Source organism: Oncorhynchus mykiss, chromosome 26 (genome assembly GCF_057628025.1).
Source record: "Oncorhynchus mykiss isolate SJ-2025 chromosome 26, ASM5762802v1, whole genome shotgun sequence".
In the NCBI taxonomy this organism is placed as follows: domain Eukaryota; kingdom Metazoa; phylum Chordata; class Actinopteri; order Salmoniformes; family Salmonidae; genus Oncorhynchus; species Oncorhynchus mykiss.
The window spans coordinates 40,640,001-40,661,639 of record NC_143047.1 but is presented as its reverse complement, the minus strand read 5'-3'; the positions used below and the strand labels follow the sequence as shown (position 1 = coordinate 40,661,639).

Genomic DNA, 21,639 nt, shown 5'->3' with positions numbered 1-21,639 from the left:
GTGTAGACTTTTTACAGTAAAATGCTTCCTTATGAGACCATTCTCAACCGTGCAGAGTTAAAAAGGACCACAAATAAAGGAAGCAGAATCAAAACAATAACGAGGCTATATTCAATGAGTACCAGTACTGAGTCAATGTGGATGAGTACCAGTACTGAGTCAATGTGAAGGGGTATGAGGTAGTTGAGGTAATAACAAGGCTATATTCAATGAGTACCAGTACTGAGTCAATGTGGAGGAGTACCAGTACTGAGTCAATGTGGAGGAGTACCAGTACTGAGTCAATGTGGAGGAGTACCAGTACTGAGTCAATGTGCAGGGGTATGAGGTAGTTGAGGTAATAACAAGGCTATATACAAGGAGTACCAGTACTGAGTCAATGTGGATTAGTACCAGTACTGAGTCATTGTGGAGGGGTATGAGGTAGTTGAGGTAATAATGAGACTATATACAATGAGTACCAGTACTGAGTCAATGTGCAGGGGTATGAGGTAGTTGAGGTAATAACAAGGCTATATACAATGAGTACCAGTACTGAGTCAATGTGCAGGGGTATGAGGTAGTTGAGGTAATAATGAGACTATATACATGAAGAACCAGTACCGAGTCAATGTGGAGGGGTACGAGGTAGCTGAGGTAATAACAAGGCTATATACAACCAGGACTGAGTCAATGTGCAGGGGTACCAGTACTGAGTCAATGTGGAGGAGTACCAGTACTGAGTCAATTTGAAGGGGTATGAGGTAGTTGAGGTAATAATGAGACTATATACATGAAGAACCAGTACCGAGTCAATGTGGAGGGGTACGAGGTAGCTGAGGTAATAACAAGGCTATATACAAGGAGTACCAGTACTGAGTCAATGTGCAGGGGTACCAGTACTGAGTCAATGTGGAGGAGTACCCGTACTGAGTCAATGTGCAGGGGTACCAGTACTGAGTTAATGTGGAGGAGTACCCGTACTGAGTCAATGTGGAGGGGTACGAGGTAGCTGAGGTAATAACGAGGCTATATACAAGGAGTACCAGTACTGAGTCAATGTGCAGGGGTACGAGGTAGCTGAGGTAATAATGAGACCATATACAAGGAGTACCAGTACTGAGTTAATGTGGAGGAATACCAGTACTGAGTTAATGTGGAGGGGTATGAGGTAGTTGAGGTAATAACAAGGCTATATACAAGGAGTACCAGTACTGAGTCAATGTGCAGGGGTATGAGGTAGTTGAGGTAATAACAAGGCTATATACAAGGAGTACCAGTACTGAGTCAATGTGGAGGAGTACCAGTACTGAGTCATTGTGGAGGGGTACGAGGTAGTTGAGGTAATAATGAGACTATATACAATGAGTACCAGTACTGAGTCAATGTGCAGGGGTACCATTACTGAGTCAATGTGCAGGGGTAAGAGGTAGCTGAGGTAATAACAAGGCTATATACAAGGAGTACCAGTACTGAGTCAATGTGGAGGGGTACGAGGTAGCTGAGGTAATAATGAGACCATATACAAGGAGTACCAGTACTGAGTTAATGTGGAGGAGTACCAGTACTGAGTCAATGTGCAGGGGTATGAGGTAGTTGAGGTAATAACAAGGCTATATACAAGGAGTACCAGTACTGAGTCAATGTGGAGGAGTACCAGTACTGAGTCATTGTGGAGGGGTACGAGGTAGCTGAGGTAATAACGAGGCTATATACAATGAGTACCAGTACTGAGTCAATGTGCAGGGGTACCAGTACTGAGTTATTGTGCAGGGGTACCAGGTTGTTGAGGTAATACAGTATCTACATGTGGGTAATAATAAACATAGTAGCAGCAGCCTATCTGAAAGTGTGTGTGTGTGTGTGTGTGTGTGTGTAGAGTCTGGTGAGTGTGTATAGAGTCTGGTGAGTGTGTATAGAGTCTGGTGCAAGGTCGTTTGTGTTTGAGGAAGAAGTTGAGCAGAAATATTGATGTGGCAGGATGAGCTATTTGTGTGGCCCGTTTGGGCACTTAAACCTCGCCAAGTGTACACTTGGTTTAAGATGGACGCTCGGAGAGGCGGGAAGTTAATGTTTTATTATAGACGTTTGACTGTGACTGATTCAGTCATTATGGATCATGTGAATTCACCATAAGTCTGGCAGTTGACTTTGAGCTCTACGATGACACGAGCACACAGACTGCAAAGATGAGGCCCACCACTGAGGGAAGTCAGATATATCATGACGAAATCAAGTGGGTTTGCGTCTTTTGTCACGTTATGTGATACATTTACTCTTGAGATGCAGTGAATCTTTGTGAACTGCGATGAATTGGTGTTTTCGCCCTTAAAACAAGTGGCTTTGAATAGTTCTCTATCATAGTGGCTCTTCATCAATTGAAAGAGCTCATTTCATCTCAGCAGGAACATAATCACACCGCTCTATCGCCTGGTTGGTGGTGTGTTGTTGGCTGAGTCCCACGTTACCTGCTCCAGATGTATGTTTCACATCTCCAAACTGACGGAAATATTTTCTTTCCGTACGACACAACATTCCCCACCGCCACCGACACAAAAACACATTGCTTCGTCCACATATTTTCGGATGCTGCACAACAAATCTCCAATCTCTCGGTAAAGGAATTCGGGCCCCCTGTAATGGCTTTCTGCTCCTCTCGGGACGAGCGTGTCTGGCGAAAAGCTGCTGATTGCCAGGGAAAATTGTAATACAGGTATATAATATACGCGAGGCAGGCTTCCCGGGCGGCTAATGCAAAGGGTTATGCATTTCAGCAATCCATTTGTATTCATATTCAAAGCATACGGGCTTCTTTGGTTCGCTGCTGTGGCCGTTTGGCCTCCGTAGAGACTCGGGTGCATTCTGCCTGGCTGTCGTTAATTCCAGATGACTGGATAGCCATTGTGCAAAATTAATATGAATTAAGAGAGGCCAATGTATTAGGTGCGTAAGAGGGGGGAAATTCATTAGGTACCTCTCCTCAACACTGTTTCAGAGTAGGAGTGATGAACTACCATTTCATCCATTTCATCTCAAATAATGGCCATTTAAAATGCCAAACAAATCATGTAAAACACTTTAACAGGGCTGTGAAGGTCATGGAACTCTACGTGACTGTAATTAGTCTCATAGCAAAAAACACACATGTTCAACCTTTCCTCAGCTCCTGACTGTGTGCTGTCATAGATATAGCATTAATAGAACAGGCATCAAGTCAATGATGGCATAATGGGTGGCCAGGTGGCCATTGCGAGGAGCAAAGCAGGAAGGTTGCCCATCAATATGTGCTGTGATTTGTTGATTCAACTTTACTGAAATAATACCTTCTATTGCATGAGCCACATCAGTTAACATCATATGAATTAACATTCTACATTGCCATAGCAAATAATGCATCATAATACCAGCCATCGCCCGTGTACTGAGTTTACCAGTCAAATTGCCAGAGTTAGAGGTTCCAAGCCTGTTCTATTCATTCTATTTCTATGTGTGCTGCTGCTGCAGGGAGGGGAGTGTTGTCTAGGCAACCCAAGACTTGTTTGCTACAAAACCAGGGAGCAACAAAGTTCCATCCCATTGTTAAAAGTCCATGTTACCGTAGGAACGGACTGAACCGCACCAAAGCCCGGCCGTGCCGTCTTCAGTCAACTGTTCTTTAAACGGTTATGACGGTCTTCACCCGTAACCGTCGGTTACACCATTTATACGGTAATTGTGCCAGCCCCTACCCTTGAATTTAATATGCACCTATCGATTTAATTATCATCATGTCAATCTTAAACCATCTTCTGTGTGTGACTCTCTACGGACTTTTATTTTGAAAGCCAGACAAAAAGGAAATAAAAGGACCATCCTTCGACATGCCAGTCCTGTGAGACATGCCAGTCTTCCAGGCAACTCTAATCACTGCTCGGCACCTTGAATGGCTTGGAGCCGCCGTTGTGAAAGTTAAAGACTGACCCGTGTCAGCTCGTCTACCACGTGACCCCATTCCCCTCCTCCTCCTATCGTATGCCCCCGGAGGTAGCAGCCCTAATTGCATCCCGTGCTCTCCTGTTCCCCCTCCTCGTCTGCTAATGATGATGAGCTTCCTGCAGGCTGGGACTGCGCTCTCTCCCCTCTCTCTCTCCTCTCTCTCCCCTCTCTCTCTCTATCTCTTCTCTCTCTCCCCTCTCTCTCTCTTCTCTCTCCCCTCTCTCTCTCCTGTCCCCCTAGGCTGAGCGATGGTATTTGTGATCCAACGCTGTTTAGTTATTGGCCAACAAAGGGGAATGTCTTTTAATACACCTTTTTAAAAGATTAGGTGGTAATTGTTGCGGTCTTAATCAATAGGGTAGCCGAGTGGAAAATTAAAGGTGTGTGTGAAAGTGTGTGAGCGAGAGAGAGAGCATGCTGCTGTGTTTGTCCCATTGTTCCTGTTCAGCCTAGTGACAACACCGGAGGGCAAGTGTAGGGATGGGACCTGAGGAGAGGCTGACAGTGATAAATAGGCCTTTTAATAACAGCTGTGCCTCTTGGGGAGCCGTTCACATCCATTCTGACTCCAAGCTGGCCCTGCCCATCTACATTTAAATATCTAGAGTGATATGCACATCTATACTAGATTGGAAATGTATAAACATCAGTGTTTGTTAGGTTTTTATACACTGACTGACGCATTGGTAAAAACTGAGTCACAATCTGTCACACACATTTCTAGCCACCCCCCTGCAAGTATCCATCTGCGTCTGTGCTTATGGGTCTGATTGTCAGGGACCCGGTCTCCATGTTCATTTCCAAAGGTCTCAACCCTCCAAAGGAGGAGGTGGGGTTAAACACACACTCACATGCACATTTTTTAACAGATGGTTTAGTTAACTGAAACATGAATTGCAATGTTGCTTTGGCAGTAGTCTCCAAGGCTCGTGTGTGTGTGTGTGTGTGTGTGTGTGTGTGTGTGTGTGTGTGTGTGTGTGTGTGTGTGTGTGTGTGTGTGTGTGAGATCCCAACAGGGTCTAACCGACTGTTCGGTGAGCTGATGACCTGGAGAGGAGGAGGTTGATGTTACAGCCGTTCCTGAACTAGCCCACAGGGCACTAACTTTGTTGTAGACTAGGCTATACTCACCACCCAGGTGTTGAGAAAACATTTGGTTAAAAGGGATTTACGTTCGCTATCCTCCTCTTCCTCACTGATGATTATTGGGTATCTCTTCCTCTCTCTCCTCAGTACTGCAATAATGTGAAGGAGCAGCGGATGAATGGCCTACTGCCTGAGCCTCTCCAGATATTTCCTCGAGGTATGTTGTGTGTGTGTGTGTGTGTGTGTGTGTGTGTGTGTGTGTGTGTGTGTGTTCTGAGCACTACAAACTTGGTTTTCTAAGCTCTGTGATGAGAACACAGTCCATTGATGGGGAGGGATTTTGGCTGTGTAGAGGGACTGGGTGCTGGGGTGAGAGAGAGAGAGACTGGGTGCTGGGGTGAGAGAGAGAGGCTGGGTGCTGGGGTGAGAGAGGGAGGCAGGATGCTGGGGCGAGAGAGCGAGGCTGGGTGCTGGGGCGAGAGAGAGAGACTGGGTGCTGGGGCGAGAGAGGGAGTCTGGGTGCTGGGGTGAGAGAGAGAGACTGGGTGCTGGGGCAAGAGAGAGAGACTGGGTGCTGGGGCGAGAGAGAGAGAGACTGGGTGCTAGGGCGAGAGAGAGAGAGAGACGGTGCTGGGGCGAGAGAGAGAGAGACTGGGTGCTGGGGCGTGAGAGAGAGAGAGACTGGGTGCTGGGGCGAGAGAAAGAGAGAGACTGGGTGCTGGGGCGAGAGAAAGAGAGAGACTGGGTGCTGGGGCGAGAGAGAGAGAGAGACTGGGTGCTGGGGCGAGAGAGAGAGAGAGAGAGAGAGAGAGACTGGGTGCTGGGGCGAGAGAGAGAGAGAGACTGGGTGCTGGGGCGAGAGAGAGAGAGACTGGGTGCTGGGGCGAGAGAGAGAGAGACTGGGTGCTGGGGCGAGAGAGAGAGAGACTGGGTGCTGGGGCGAGAGAGAGAGAGACTGGGTGCTGGGGCGAGAGAGAGAGAGACTGGGTGCTGGGGCGAGAGAGAGAGAGACTGGGTGCTGGGGCGAGAGAGAGAGAGACTGGGTGCTGGGGCGAGAGAGAGAGAGAGAGACTGGGTGCTGGGGCGAGAGAGAGAGAGACTGGGTGCTGGGGCGAGAGAGAGAGAGACTGGATGCTGGGGCGAGAGAGAGAGAGACTGGGTGCTGGGGCGAGAGAGAGAGAGACTGGGTGCTGGGGCGAGAGAGAGAGAGACTGGGTGCTGGGGCGAGAGAGAGAGAGACGGTGCTGGGGCGAGAGAGAGAGGCTTAGGCGAGAGAGAGAGAGACTGGGTGCTGGGGCGAGAGAGAGAGAGACTGGGTGCTGGGGCGAGAGAGAGAGAAACTGGGTGCTGGGGCGAGAGGGAGACTGGGTGCTGGGGCGAGAGGGAGACTGGGTGCTGGGGCGAGAGAGGGAGACTGGGTGCTGGGGCGAGAGAGGGAGACTGGGTGCTGGGGTGAGAGAGAGACTGGAGAGAGAGAGGCTGGGTGCTGGGGTGAGAGAGAGACTGGAGAGAGAAAGTGGTGGGTTCTGGGTAGAGGACTAGAGAACTGTGGGTGCCCATGAGTGGAAAGAATCAACACAGCCACTGCAAAGCAATCAATCAAAATTGACAGAGCCTTTAACATAGACTTTAATGGTATTGTGTTGAGGAAAATGTGCAGTGTGGCTTCGTTTCCCTCTAAAACTCACTAAAGCTCTAATTCATTTGATGTTCCATTTGTGTTTTAATACGTTTTCTAAATGTTTTCACGACCTAAGAAAGAAAGTGTTGTTGATGTGTGTTCCGTTTCACCAATGAAACAATGAGTTGTTCCTTGTCTGCCACTGGGGTCTTGTTCACAGTTGATAAGAGTTAGGATATTACACAATGCGCTATTGTCCTCAAACTCCACTCTGGACCCCAACGCCAGTTCCACTGTATGTCTTCATTGTTCCCCTCTAATCAGGGACTGATGTAGACCTGGGACACCAGGTGGGTGTGTAATTCATTATCAGGTAGGACAGAAAAGCCAGCAGGCTCCGGACCACATAGGGTCAGAGTTGAATACTGCTCTATTGAATACTTGGAGTATGTTCATGTACAGTGTATAAATAGAAGCTGTTTGTCTTGGAGAAGAGTGTTTGGACATAGTTCCCCACAGCCCATGTATTCATCTAGTACAGGTGTTACTTCACGTCTCCATCTAGGAGGGAGAGAGAGAGAGGGGACATAGTTCCCCACAGCCCATGTATTCATCTAGTACAGGTGTTACTTCACGTCTCCATCTAGGATGGAGAGAGAGAGAGGGGACATAGTTCCCCACAGCCCATGTATTCATCTAGTACAGGTGTTACTTCACGTCACCATCTGGGAGGAAGGGAGAGAGGGAGAGAGGGAGGGAGAGAGGGAGGGAGGGAGAGAGGGAGGAAGGGAGAGAGGGAGGAAGGGAGAGAGGGAGGGAGGGGGAGAGAGAGAGAGAGAGAGGGATGGAGAGAGGGAGAGAGAGAGAGAGAGAGGGAGGGAGAGAGGGATGGAGAGAGGGAGAGAGAGAGAGAGAGATCTCCCCACAGCCCATGTATTCATCTAGTACAGGTGTTACTTCACGTCACCATCTGGGAGGAAGGGAGAGAGGGAGAGAGAGAGAGAGAGGGAGAGATCTCCCCACAGCCCATGTATTCATCTAGTACAGGTGTTACTTCACCATCTAGCTGCGTATGTGTAACTGAAACAGAACATAACTACAAATGTCTGCCACTAGTCCTCCACATCTCCAGCCAAGCAGCAACCCATTTATAAACAGAGCCTGAAAAAATAACCATATTTTCCTAATTCCCCTCTCTCTCTCTCCCGGTCTCCAGAGCCACATCTCAATCATTTTTCTGCACAGCTAATTTCAGATTCACCCTCATTTCGCCTTTTTAAACGATTCCTTTTCAGCACCATTTGTAAATGGCCCTGTGATGTGTTCTAAAATTTAGTCAATTACTGTTTCAGCCGGCAAGACTCCAGGGATCCGGAACATACACGGCCTGAAGGTACCATCTCAATAATTGTTTCAGGAGAAAAGTTGGGGCGAAATGGATTGGTAACGCTGTGTTCCACTTATTGAAATGTCAATTGAAGTCAAGGTTCTCTTTCGCACACACACACACACACACACACACACACACACACACACACACACACACACTCCCCCCCCCCCCCCTCTCTCCGCTTTGTATTTATATATGTAGATGTGTGGCTGTATTCCTTTCTTTTTTTTCTCCACATCTCTCTCTCCCTCTCATCTCTCTCTCTCTCTCTCTCATTCTCTCTCTCTCTCTCCTCTCATTCTCTCTCTCATTCTCTCATTCTCTCATTCTCATCTCTCTCTGTCTCTCTCTTTCTCTCTCTCTCTCTCTCTCATATTTCTCTCATTCCTCTCATTCACATCTCTCTCTCATATTTCTCTCATTCCTCTCATTCACATCTCTCTCTCTCTTCCTCATTCTCTCTCTCATTCTCTCTCTCTTCCTCATTCTCTCTCTCTCTTCTTTCATCCTCTCTCTCTCTTCCTCATTCTCTCTCTCTCTCATTCTCTCATCTCTCTCTTTCTCATATTTCTCTCATTCCTCTCATTCACATCTCTCTCTCTTCCTCATTCTCTCTCTCTTCTCTCATTCTCTCTCTCTCTTCCTCATTCTCTCTCTCTCTTCTTTCATCCTCTCTCTTTCTTCTTTCATCCTCTCTCTTTCTCCTCTCATTCTCTCTTTCTCCTCTCATTCTCTCTTTCTCTCTCTCTCTCTTCTCTCATTCTCTCTCTCTCCTCTCCCTTCATTCTCTCATTCTCTCCTCTCTCTCTCTTTCTCTCCTCTCTTTTTCTCTCTCTTTCTCTCTCGCTCTCTCTCCTTATTCAGCTCCCAGTACTCATTTGGTGACTCTGTGATGGGCGGCTAAGAGCAGGGTATTATATTCTAAGCTGCCCCCCAATGCATCATGGTCCCCTCAATTTTCACACATCTGATTGGATGTTGAAGATGAGCAGGGTTAGACCTACTAAGTCAAGCAGCACCACGGAGGAAAGGCTTTTTCACCCGACCATGAAATAGTCATTACCCAGAAACCCCCGTTCAGAAACACCCCGGACTCTCCATCTTCATGTTCTGCTCATATGTTAGCTATTGAAACCCTTCTGCTAATTACAATGTCTTAAATGGGTTAGCAAAGCTGACAACCGTGTCTCTAGGTCATTCATAAATCCATGTTCCATTCTAGTAAGACTACATTGCGTTGTGTTTTAGTCGTAGGGCCGGGCTTCCCTTGAAATGCTGAATTTCGCTGTACCTGTATTTTACTCAACATTTACGTCAAGGCTTCCTGTTGACAATGTTTTGATGGGGAATCTCTTTAAAGGTAGAATCTTTGTTTCTCCATAGATGATGTTGAAACTCTTTGATCATGTTTCATCTCAAATTAATTGGCTCTACAAGATACTGTACATTTAAATGAGGTCTTCTCTGGGCACTAATTAAAAGGAGAATCCCTGCCTTAGTGGACCAAACAAGGTGACCTGTGGACCCCAATTAAACAAGTTATTTTTAGAACGACCACCCCGTTTCCCTCTGGTTTCTGTTGAACCTGGGTTGAATCCGGGTGTGCTGGGTCTTCGGTGTAAAAACCCCACCATACCCATGCAGAGCTGGACAGAAGTACATTTCCTAGAAAGATGGTACTTTTCCTCCTAATGTGAGTCTTTCAATCCGTTTTTTCATCGATGCTCCTCCCATACGCCCATAGTCTATCTCTCTCTCTCCCCGTCTCCCTCGTTCTCTCTCCTCTCTCTCTCTCTCTCCATGTCTCCCTCGTTCTCTCTCCTCTATCTCTCTCTCTCCCTGTCGCCCTCGTTCTCTCTCCTCTATCTCGCTCTCTCCCTGTCTCCCTTGTTCTCTCCTATCTCTCCTCTCCCTGTCTCCCTTGTTCTCTCTCCTCTATCTCTCTCTCTCTCTCCCTGTCTCTCTCTCTCTCTCCCTGTCTCCCTTGTTCTCTCTCCTGTCTCCCTTGTTCTCTCTCTTCTCTCTCTCCGTCTCCCTCGTTCCCTCTGTCTCTCTTATACTCTCTCCTGCTCTCTCCCTCTCTCTCAAGCTACTCCTTCCCTCTCTCTAACAAAAGTCAATTAACCCTCAGTTTGAACTGAGAGAAAAAGAGAGTGAGAGAGATTGTGTTGATTCAGTCAATGGGTTCATTAGAAGGCCTGTGTGCTTGCTGCCTGCCTGGCTGGCTGTTGGCCTTGCCAACTTATTGTCTCTGTCTCTTTTTGGCTGCAGGTGAACACAAGGCCCAATGACTGTTCCCCCGTCGCCATCGGCTCTATGCCCAACAATAGGTGAGGAGTCTGGAGGGTTAAGGCCCAACTGCCTGGGGGTGGATGGAGGAGGGAATGTATGGACATGCCAGTGGATGGATAGATGGGTGAATGAGTGTGTTGGTGGATGGGTGAATGAGTGCGTTGGTGGATGGATAGATTGGTGAATGAGTGTGTTGGTGGATGGGTGAATGAGTGCGTTGGTGGATGGATAGATGGGTGAATGAGTGTGTTGGTGGATGGGTGAATGAGTGCGTTGGTGGATGGATAGATTGGTGAATGAGTGTGTTGGTGGATGGGTGAATGAGTGTGTTGGTGGATGGATAGATTGGTGAATGAGTGTGTTGGTGGATGGGTGAATGAGTGCGTTGGTGGATGGATAGATGGGTGAATGAGTGCGTTGGTGGATGGATAGATGGGTGAATGAGTGTGTTGGTGGATGGATAGATGGGTGAATGAGTGTGTTGGTGGATGGATAGATGGGTGAATGAGTGCGTTGGTGGATGGATAGATGGGTGAATGAGTGCGTTGGTGGATGGATAGATGGGTGAATGAGTGCGTTGGTGGATGGATAGATGGGTGAATGAGTGTGTTGGTGGATGGATAGATGGGTGAATGAGTGCGTTGGTGGATGGATAGATGGGTGAATGAGTGCGTTGGTGGATGGATAGATGGGTGAATGAGTGTGTTGGTGGATGGATAGATTGGTGAATGAGTGTGTTGGTGGATGGGTGAATGAGTGCGTTGGTGGATGGATAGATGGGTGAATGAGTGTGTTGGTGGATGGGTGAATGAGTGCGTTGGTGGATGGATAGATTGGTGAATGAGTGTGTTGGTGGATGGGTGAATGAGTGTGTTGGTGGATGGATAGATTGGTGAATGAGTGTGTTGGTGGATGGATAGATGGGTGAATGAGTGCGTTGGTGGATGGATAGATGGGTGAATGAGTGCGTTGGTGGATGGATAGATGGGTGAATGAGTGCGTTGGTGGATGGATAGATGGGTGAATGAGTGCGTTGGTGGATGGATAGATGGGTGAATGAGTGTGTTGGTGGATGGATAGATGGGTGAATGAGTGTGTTGGTGGATGGATAGATGGGTGAATGAGTGCGTTGGTGGATGGATAGATGGGTGAATGAGTGCGTTGGTGGATGGATAGATGGGTGAATGAGTGCGTTGGTGGATGGATAGATGGGTGAATGAGTGTGTTGGTGGATGGATAGATGGGTGAATGAGTGCGTTGGTGGATGGATAGATGGGTGAATGAGTGCGTTGGTGGATGGATAGATGGGTGAATGAGTGCGTTGGTGGATGGATAGATGGGTGAATGAGTGCGTTGGTGGATGGATAGATGGGTGAATGAGTGTGTTGGTGGATGGATAGATGGGGGAATGAGTGTGTTGGTGGATGGATAGATGGGTGAATGAGTGTGTTGGTGGATGGGTGAATGAGTGCGTTGGTGGATGGATAGATGGGTGAATGAGTGCGTTGGTGGATGGATAGATGGGTGAATGAGTGTGTTGGTGGATGGATAGATGGGTGAATGAGTGCGTTGGTGGATGGATAGATGGGTGAATGAGTGCGTTGGTGGATGGATATATGATTGTGCTTCTCAGATAGACCGTGTTTTTGAATATCTTGGTATCTATGTACAGTACCAGTCAAGTTTGGACAAAACTACTCATTCAAATTGTAGAATAATAGTGAAGACATCATGAAATAACACATATGGAATCATATGTTAAACATTCTTCAAAGTAGCCTCCCTTTGCTTTTCTATTTGCTTATTTGAGATGTTCTTGCCATACTATGGACTTGGTCTTTTACCAAATAGGGCTACCTTCTGTACACCACCCCTACCTTGTCACAACATAACTGAATGGCTCAAATGCATTGAGGAGGAAAGAAATTCCACAAATTAACTTAACAAGGCACACACTATTAATTTAAATGCATTCCAGGTGACTACCTCATGAAGCTGGTTGAGAGAATGCCAAAAATGTGCAAAAATTACAGCTTTGCACATTTTTGGCATTCTCTCAACCAGCTTCATGAGGTAGTCACCTGGAATGCATTTCAAGTCCATATTAGCAAGAACAGCTCAAATAGGCAAATTGAAACGAGAGTCCGTCATTACTTTAAGACATGAAGGTCAGTCAATCTGGAAAATTTCAAGAACTTTGAAAGTTTCTTCAATTGCAGTCACAAAAACTATCAAGTGCTATGATGAAACTGGCTCTGTTGAGGACCGCCACAGAAAAGGAAGACCCAGAGTATAAGTTCATTAGAGTTTCCAGCCGCAGAAATTGCAGCCCAAATAAATGCTTCACTGAGTTTAAGTAACAGACACATCTCAACATCAACTGTTCAGAGGAGACTGTGTGAATCAGGCCTTCATGGTCGAATTTCTGCAAAGAAACCACTACTAAAGGACGCCAATAAGAAGAGACTTGCTTGGGCTAAGAAACACGAGCAATGGACATTAGACTGGTGGAAATCTGTCCTTTGGTCTGATGAGTTTAAATTTGAGATTTTTGTTTCCAACAGCTGTGTCTTTGTGACATGGAGAGTAGGTGAACGGATGATCTCTGCATATGTGGTTTCCATCGTGAAGCACGGAGGAGGAGGTGTGATGGTGAAGGGGTGCTTTGCTGGTGACACTGTCAGTGATTCATTTAGAATTCAAGGCACACTTAACCAGCATGGCTACCACAGCATTCTGCAGCGATATGCCATCCCATCTGGTTTGCGCTTAGTGGGACTATCATTTGTTTTTCAACAGGGCAATGACCCAACACACCTCCAGGCTGTGTAAGGGCTATTTGACCAAGAAGGAGAGTGATGGAGTGCTGCATCAGATGAAATGGCCTCCACAATCACCCGACCTAAACCCAATTGAGATGGTTTGGGATGAGTTGGACTGCAGAGTAAAGGAAAAGCAGCCAACAAGTGCTCAGCATATGTGGGAATTCATTCGAGACTGTTGGAAAAGCATTCCAGATGAAGCTGGTTGAGAGAATGCCAAGAGTGTGCAAAGCTGTCGTCAAGGCAAAGGGTGGCTACTTTGACAAACACTTTTTTTTTTGGTTACTGCATGATTCCATATGTGATATTTAATAGTTTGGACGTCTTCACTATTATTCTACAATGTAGAAAGAAAAGAAAAGGCTGAGAATGAGCAGGTGTGTCCAGACTTTTGACTGGTACTGTAGACTATAGTGTAGACATCACACCTTTGCTCTGTAGCCTGTGTCTTTTGACTGAACCTAGATGTTGTCATTTTTCAGTCCCAGTCTAAAGAAGTCCTCCGCAGAGCTAAAGAAGATTTTGACTAATGGACAGGTATTGTATTTCTCCCCCTTTTGAACTAACACACACGTGTCCCCAACGGCTGTCCTCAGGGCCTTGGCCTGCACCCTGTTAGTCCCTGTCCTCAGGGCCTTGGCCTGCACCCTGTTAGTCCCTGTCCTCAGGGCCTTGGCCTGCACCCTGTTAGTCCCTGTCCTCAGGGCCTTGGCCTGCACCCTGTTAGTCCCTGTCCTCAGGGCCTTGGCCTGCACCCTGTTAGTCCGTGTCCTCAGGGCCTTGGCCTGCACCCTGTTAGTCCCTGTCCTCAGGGCCTTGGCCTGCACCCTGTTAGTCCCTGTCCTCAGGGCCTTGGCCTGCACCCTGTTAGTCCCTGTCCTCAGGGCCTTGGCCTGTACCCTGTTAGTCCCTGTCCTCAGGGCCTTGGCCTGCAACCTGTTAGTCCCTGTCCTCAGGGCCTTGGCCTGCACCCTGTTAGTCCATGTCCTCGGGGCCTTGGCCTGCACCCTGTTAGTCCCTGTCCTCAGGGCCTTGGCCTGCACCCTGTTAGTCCCTGTCCTCAGGGCCTTGGCCTGCACCCTGTTAGTCCCTGTCCTCAGGGCCTTGGCCTGCACCCTGTTAGTCCCCGTCCTCAGGGCCTTGGCCTGCACCCTGTTAGTCCCTGTCCTCAGGGCCTTGGCCTGCACCCTGTTAGTCCCTGTCCTCAGGGCCTTGGCCTGCACCCTGTTAGTCCCTGTCCTCAGGGCCTTGGTCTGCACCCTGTTAGTCCCTGTCCTCAGGGCCTTGGCCTGCACCCTGTTAGTCCCTGTCCTCAGGGCCTTGGTCTGCACCCTGTTAGTCCCTGTCCTCAGGGCCTTGGCCTGCACCCTGTTAGTCCCTGTCCTCAGGGCCTTGGCCTGCACCCTGTTAGTCCCTGTCCTCAGGACCTTGGCCTGCACCCTGTTAGTCCCTGTCCTCAGGGCCTTGGCCTGCACCCTGTTAGTCCCTGTCCTCAGGGCCTTGGCCTGCACCCTGTTAGTCCCTGTCCTCAGGGCCTTGGCCTGCACCCTGTTAGTCCCTGTCCTCAGGGCCTTGGCCTGCACCCTGTTAGTCCCTGTCCTCAGGGCCTTGGCCTGTACCCTGTTAGTCCCTGTCCTCAGGGCCTTGGCCTGCAACCTGTTAGTCCCTGTCCTCAGGGCCTTGGCCTGCACCCTGTTAGTCCATGTCCTCGGGGCCTTGGTCTGCACCCTGTAACATCCTGTTATAGAAGACACATCATGTCCCTGTCCTCAGGGCCTTGGTCTGCACCCTGTAACATCCTGTTATAGAAGACACATCATGTCCCTGTCCTCAGGACCTTGGTCTGCACCCTGTTAGTCCCTGTCCTCAGGACCTTGGTCTGCACCCTGTTAGTCCCTGTCCTCAGGACCTTGGCCTGCACCCTGTTAGATCCTGTTATAGAAGACAAATCATTTCCCTGTTAGTGAGTGTCTGGTCCTGTTATAGAAGACACATCATGTCCCTGTTAGTGAGTTTCTGGTCCTGTTATAGAAGACACATCATGTCCCTGTTAGTGAGTGTCTGGTCCTGTTATAGAAGACACATCATGTCCCTGTTAGTCCCTGTTATAGAAGACACATCATGTCCCTGTTAGTCCCTGTTATAGAAGACACATCATGTCCCTGTTAGTGAGTGTTGTCCTGTTATAGAAGACACATCATGTCCCTGTTAGTGAGTGTCTGGTCCCTGTTATAGAAGACACATCATGTCCCTGTTAGTGAGTGTCTGGTCCTGTTATAGAAGACACATCATGTCCCTGTTATAGAAGACACATCATGTCCCTGTTAGTGAGTGTCTGGTCCTGTTATAGAAGATACATCATGTCCCTGTTATAGAAGACACATCATGTCCCTGTTATAAAAGACACATCATGTCCCTGTTATAGAAGACACATCATGTCCCTGTTAGTGAGTGTCTGGTCCTGTTATAGAAGACACATCATGTCCCTGTTAGTGAGTTTCTGGTCCTGTTATAGAAGACACATCATGTCCCTGTTAGTGAGTGTCTGGTCCTGTTATAGAAGACACATCATGTCCCTGTTAGTGAGTGTCTGGTCCTGTTATAGAAGACACATCATGTCCCTGTTAGTGAGTGACTGGTCCTGTTATAGAAGACACATCATGTCCCTGTTAGTGAGTGTCTGGTCCTGTTATAGAAGACACATCATGTCCCTGTTAGTGAGCGTCTGGTCCTGTTATAGAAGACACATCATGTCCCTGTTAGTGAGTGTCTGGTCCTGTTATAGAAGACACGTCATGTCCCTGTTAGTGAGTGTTGTCCTGTTATAGAAGACACATCATGTCCCTGTTAGTGAGTGTTGTCCTGTTATAGAAGACACATCATGTCCCTGTTAGTGAGTGTTGTCCTGTTATAGAAGACACATCATGTCCCTGTTAGTGAGTGTTATAGAAGACACATCATGTCCCTGTTAGTGAGTGTCTGGTCCTGTTATAGAAGACACATCATGTCCCTGTTAGTGAGTGTTGTCCTGTTATAGAAGACACTTCATGTCCCTGTTAGTGAGTGTCTGGTCCTGTTATAGAAGACACATCATGTCCCTGTTAGTGAGTGTCTGGTCCTGTTATAGAAGACACATCATGTCCCTGTTAGTGAGTGTCTGGTCCTGTTATAGAAGACACATCATGTCCCTGTTAGTGAGTGTTGTCCTGTTATAGAAGACACATCATGTCCCTGTTAGTGAGTGTCTGGTCCTGTTATAGAAGACACTTCATGTCCCTGTTAGTGAGTGTCTGGTCCTGTTATAGAAGACACATCATGTCCCTGTTAGTGAGTGTCTGGTCCTGTTATAGAAGACACATCATGTCCCTGTTATAGAAGACACATCATGTCCCTGTTATAGAAGACACTTCATGTCCCTGTTATAGAAGACACATCATGTCCCTGTTAGTGAGTGTTATAGAAGACACATCATGTCCCTGTTAGTGAGTGTTGTCCTGTTATAGAAGACACATCATGTCCCTGTTATAGAAGACACATCATGTCCCTGTTATAGAAGACACATCATGTCCCTGTTAGTGAGTGTCTGGTCCTGTTATAGAAGATACATCATGTCCCTGTTATAGAAGACACATCATGTCCCTGTTATAAAAGACACATCATGTCCCTGTTATAGAAGACACATCATGTCCCTGTTAGTGAGTGTCTGGTCCTGTTATAGAAGACACATCATGTCCCTGTTAGTGAGTTTCTGGTCCTGTTATAGAAGACACATCATGTCCCTGTTAGTGAGTGTCTGGTCCTGTTATAGAAGACACATCATGTCCCTGTTAGTGAGTGTCTGGTCCTGTTATAGAAGACACATCATGTCCCTGTTAGTGAGTGACTGGTCCTGTTATAGAAGACACATCATGTCCCTGTTAGTGAGTGTCTGGTCCTGTTATAGAAGACACATCATGTCCCTGTTAGTGAGCGTCTGGTCCTGTTATAGAAGACACATCATGTCCCTGTTAGTGAGTGTCTGGTCCTGTTATAGAAGACACGTCATGTCCCTGTTAGTGAGTGTTGTCCTGTTATAGAAGACACATCATGTCCCTGTTAGTGAGTGTTATAGAAGACACATCATGTCCCTGTTAGTGAGTGTCTGGTCCTGTTATAGAAGACACATCATGTCCCTGTTAGTGAGTGTTGTCCTGTTATAGAAGACACTTCATGTCCCTGTTAGTGAGTGTCTGGTCCTGTTATAGAAGACACATCATGTCCCTGTTAGTGAGTGTCTGGTCCTGTTATAGAAGACACATCATGTCCCTGTTAGTGAGTGTCTGGTCCTGTTATAGAAGACACATCATGTCCCTGTTAGTGAGTGTTGTCCTGTTATAGAAGACACATCATGTCCCTGTTAGTGAGTGTCTGGTCCTGTTATAGAAGACACTTCATGTCCCTGTTAGTGAGTGTCTGGTCCTGTTATAGAAGACACATCATGTCCCTGTTAGTGAGTGTCTGGTCCTGTTATAGAAGACACATCATGTCCCTGTTATAGAAGACACATCATGTCCCTGTTATAGAAGACACTTCATGTCCCTGTTATAGAAGACACATCATGTCCCTGTTAGTGAGTGTTATAGAAGACACATCATGTCCCTGTTAGTGAGTGTTGTCCTGTTATAGAAGACACATCATGTCCCTGTTATAGAAGACACATCATGTCCCTGTTAGTGAGTGTCTGGTCCTGTTATAGAAGACACATCATGTCCCTGTTAGTGAGTGTCTGGTCCTGTTATAGAAGACACATCATGTCCCTGTTAGTGAGTGTATGGTCCTGTTATAGAAGACACATCATGTCCCTGTTAGTGAGTGTCTGGTCCTGTTATAGAAGACACATCATGTCCCTGTTAGTGAGTGTCTGGTCCTGTTATAGAAGACACATCATGTCCCTGTTAGTGAGTGTTGTCCTGTTATAGAAGACACATCATGTCCCTGTTAGTGAGTGTTGTCCTGTTATAGAAGACACATCATGTCCCTGTTAGTGAGTGTCTGGTCCTGTTATAGAAGACACTTCATGTCCCTGTTAGTGAGTGTTATAGAAGACACATCATGTCCCTGTTAGTGAGTGTCTGGTCCTGTTATAGAAGACACATCATGTCCCTGTTAGTGAGTGTCTGGTCCTGTTATAGAAGACACTTCATGTCCCTGTTATAGAAGACACATCATGTCCCTGTTATAGAAGACACATCATGTCCCTGTTAGTGAGTGTTATAGAAGACACATCATGTCCCTGTTAGTGAGTGTCTGGTCCTGTTATAGAAGACACATCATGTCCCTGTTATAGAAGACACATCATGTCCCTGTTATAGAAGACACATCATGTCCCTGTTAGTGAGTTTCTGGTCCTGTTATAGAAGACACATCATGTCCCTGTTAGTGAGTGTTGTCCTGTTATAGAAGACACATCATGTCCCTGTTATAGAAGACACATCATGTCCCTGTTAGTGAGTGTTATAGAAGACACATCATGTCCCTGTTAGTGAGTGTCTGGTCCTGTTATAGAAGACACATCATGTCCCTGTTATAGAAGACACATCATGTCCCTGTTATAGAAGACACATCATGTCCCTGTTAGTGAGTGTTATAGAAGACACATCATGTCCCTGTTAGTGAGTGTTGTCCTGTTATAGAAGACACATCATGTCCCTGTTATAGAAGACACATCATGTCCCTGTTAGTGAGTGTCTGGTCCTGTTATAGAAGACACATCATGTCCCTGTTAGTGAGTGTCTGGTCCTGTTATAGAAGACACATCATGTCCCTGTTAGTGAGTGTCTGGTCCTGTTATAGAAGACACATCATGTCCCTGTTAGTGAGTGTCTGGTCCTGTTATAGAAGACACATCATGTCCCTGTTAGTGAGTGTTGTCCTGTTATAGAAGACACATCATGTCCCTGTTAGTGAGTGTCTGGTCCTGTTATAGAAGACACATCATGTCCCTGTTAGTGAGTGTCTGGTCCTGTTATAGAAGACACTTCATGTCCCTGTTAGTGAGTGTTGTCCTGTTATAGAAGACACATCATGTCCCAGTTAGTGAGTGTCTGGTCCTGTTATAGAAGACACATCATGTCCCTGTTAGTGAGTGTTATAGAAGACACATCATGTCCCTGTTAGTGAGTGTCTGGTCCTGTTATAGAAGACACATCATGTCCCTGTTAGTGAGTTTCTGGTCCTGTTATAGAAGACACATCATGTCCCTGTTAGTGAGTGTCTGGTCCTGTTATAGAAGACACATCATGTCCCTGTTAGTGAGTGTCTGGTCCTGTTATAGAAGACACATCATGTCCCTGTTAGTGAGTGACTGGTCCTGTTATAGAAGACACATCATGTCCCTGTTAGTGAGTGTCTGGTCCTGTTATAGAAGACACATCATGTCCCTGTTAGTGAGCGTCTGGTCCTGTTATAGAAGACACATCATGTCCCTGTTAGTGAGTGTCTGGTCCTGTTATAGAAGACACATCATGTCCCTGTTAGTGAGTGTCTGGTCCTGTTATAGAAGACACATCATGTCCCTGTTAGTGAGTGTCTGGTCCTGTTATAGAAGACACATCATGTCCCTGTTAGTGAGTGTTGTCCTGTTATAGAAGACACATCATGTCCCTGTTAGTGAGTGTCTGGTCCTGTTATAGAAGACACATCATGTCCCTGTTAGTGAGTGTCTGGTCCTGTTATAGAAGACACATCATGTCCCTGTTAGTGAGTGTCTGGTCCTGTTATAGAAGACACATCATGTCCCTGTTAGTGAGTGTTATAGAAGACACATCATGTCCCTGTTAGTGAGTGTCTGGTCCTGTTATAGAAGACACATCATGTCGCTGTTAGTGAGTGTTATAGAAGACACATCATGTCCCTGTTAGTGAGTGTCTGGTCCTGTTATAGAAGACACATCATGTCCCTGTTAGTGAGTGTCTGGTCCTGTTATAGAAGACACATCATGTCCCTGTTAGTGAGTGTCTGGTCCTGTTATAGAAGACACATCATGTCCCTGTTAGTGAGTGTTATAGAAGACACATCATGTCCCTGTTAGTGAGTGTCTGGTCCTGTTATAGAAGACACATCATGTCCCTGTTATAGAAGACACATCATGTCCCTGTTAGTGAGTGTCTGGTCCTGTTATAGAAGACACATCATGTCCCTGTTATAGAAGACACATCATGTCCCTGTTAGTGAGTGTTATAGAAGACACATCATGTCCCTGTTAGTGAGTGTCTGGTCCTGTTATAGAAGACACATCATGTCCCTTCTACTGAGTGGCCGGTCATTGATTTCCTCTGAAAGCTGCTGCCCACTTCCTGTTTCACCGCCTGCCCCGGTCGACATCTTTATCCTGACCTACTGGATAGATATTCGTTGTCTTAGCTGAGCGCTGTTGCCTAGGACACACTCACACACGTAAGGCCAGGCAAAGTGTGTCAAGCAGACAATTAAGCCCAGCCACTTCCCCGATGTCGCCTGTAACACATTGGTCTAATGGAGCCATACCCCCTCTCTCCCTCTCTCTCTCCCTCTCTGTCTCTGTCACCTGTAACACATTGGTCTAATGGAGCCATACCCCCTCTCTCCCTCTCTGTCTCTGTCACCTGTAACACATTGGTCTAATGGAGCCATACCCCCTCTCTCCCTCTCTTTCTCCCTCTCTGTCTCTGTCTCTGTCACCTGTAACACATTTGTCTAATGGAGCCATACCCCCTCTCTCCCTCTCTCTCTCCCTCTCTGTCTCTGTCACCTGTAACACATTGGTCTAATGGAGCCATACCCCCTCTCTCCCTCCCTCTCTGTCTCTGTCTCTGTCACCTGTAACACATTGGTCTAGTGGAGCCATACCCTCTCTCTCCCTCTCTCTCTCCCTCTCTGTCTCTGTCACCTGTAACACATTGGTCTAATGGAGCCATACCCCCTCTCTCCCTCTCTGTCTCTGTCACCTGTAACACATTGGTCTAATGGAGCCATACCCCCTCTCTCCCTCTCTCTCTCCCTCTCTGTCTCTGTCTCTGTCACCTGTAACACATTGGTCTAATGGAGCCATACCCCCTCTCTCCCTCTCTCTCTCCCTCTCTGTCTCTGTCTCTGACACCTGACAAGTATCTCCCCCCTCCTGCTCTCTCTCTCTCTGTCTCTGACACCTGACAAGTATCTCCCCCCTCCTGCTCTCTCTGTCTCTGACACCTGACAAGTATCCCCCCCTCCTGCTCTCTCTGTCTCTGTCTCTGACACCTGTAAAGTATCTCCCCCCTCCTGCTCTCTCTGTCTCTCTGTCTCTGACACCTGACAAGTATCTCCCCCCTTCTGCTCTCTCTGTCTCTGACACCTGTAAAGTATCTCCCCCCTCCTGCTCTCTCTGTCTCTCTGTCTCTGACACCTGACAAGTATCTCCCCCCTCCTGCTCTCTCTCTCTCTGTCACCTGACAAGTATCTCCCCCCTCCTGCTCTCT

General features: G+C 47.2%; 1 protein-coding gene across 2 annotated transcripts in view; it reads left to right on the top strand.

Annotated features, from left to right (window-relative positions):
- map2k5 (mitogen-activated protein kinase kinase 5) overlaps window positions 1-21,639 on the top strand; it is a 130,320-nt gene that overhangs the window by 12,992 nt on the left and 95,689 nt on the right. For both annotated transcript variants that reach the window (XM_036963467.2, XM_090223074.1), the window contains exons 4-7: window positions 5,188-5,257; window positions 8,014-8,054; window positions 10,323-10,381; window positions 13,648-13,702. In XM_036963467.2, coding sequence (XP_036819362.2) covers window positions 5,188-5,257; window positions 8,014-8,054; window positions 10,323-10,381; window positions 13,648-13,702 — 225 coding nt within the window. The remainder of the gene's footprint in view (window positions 1-5,187; window positions 5,258-8,013; window positions 8,055-10,322; window positions 10,382-13,647; window positions 13,703-21,639) is intronic.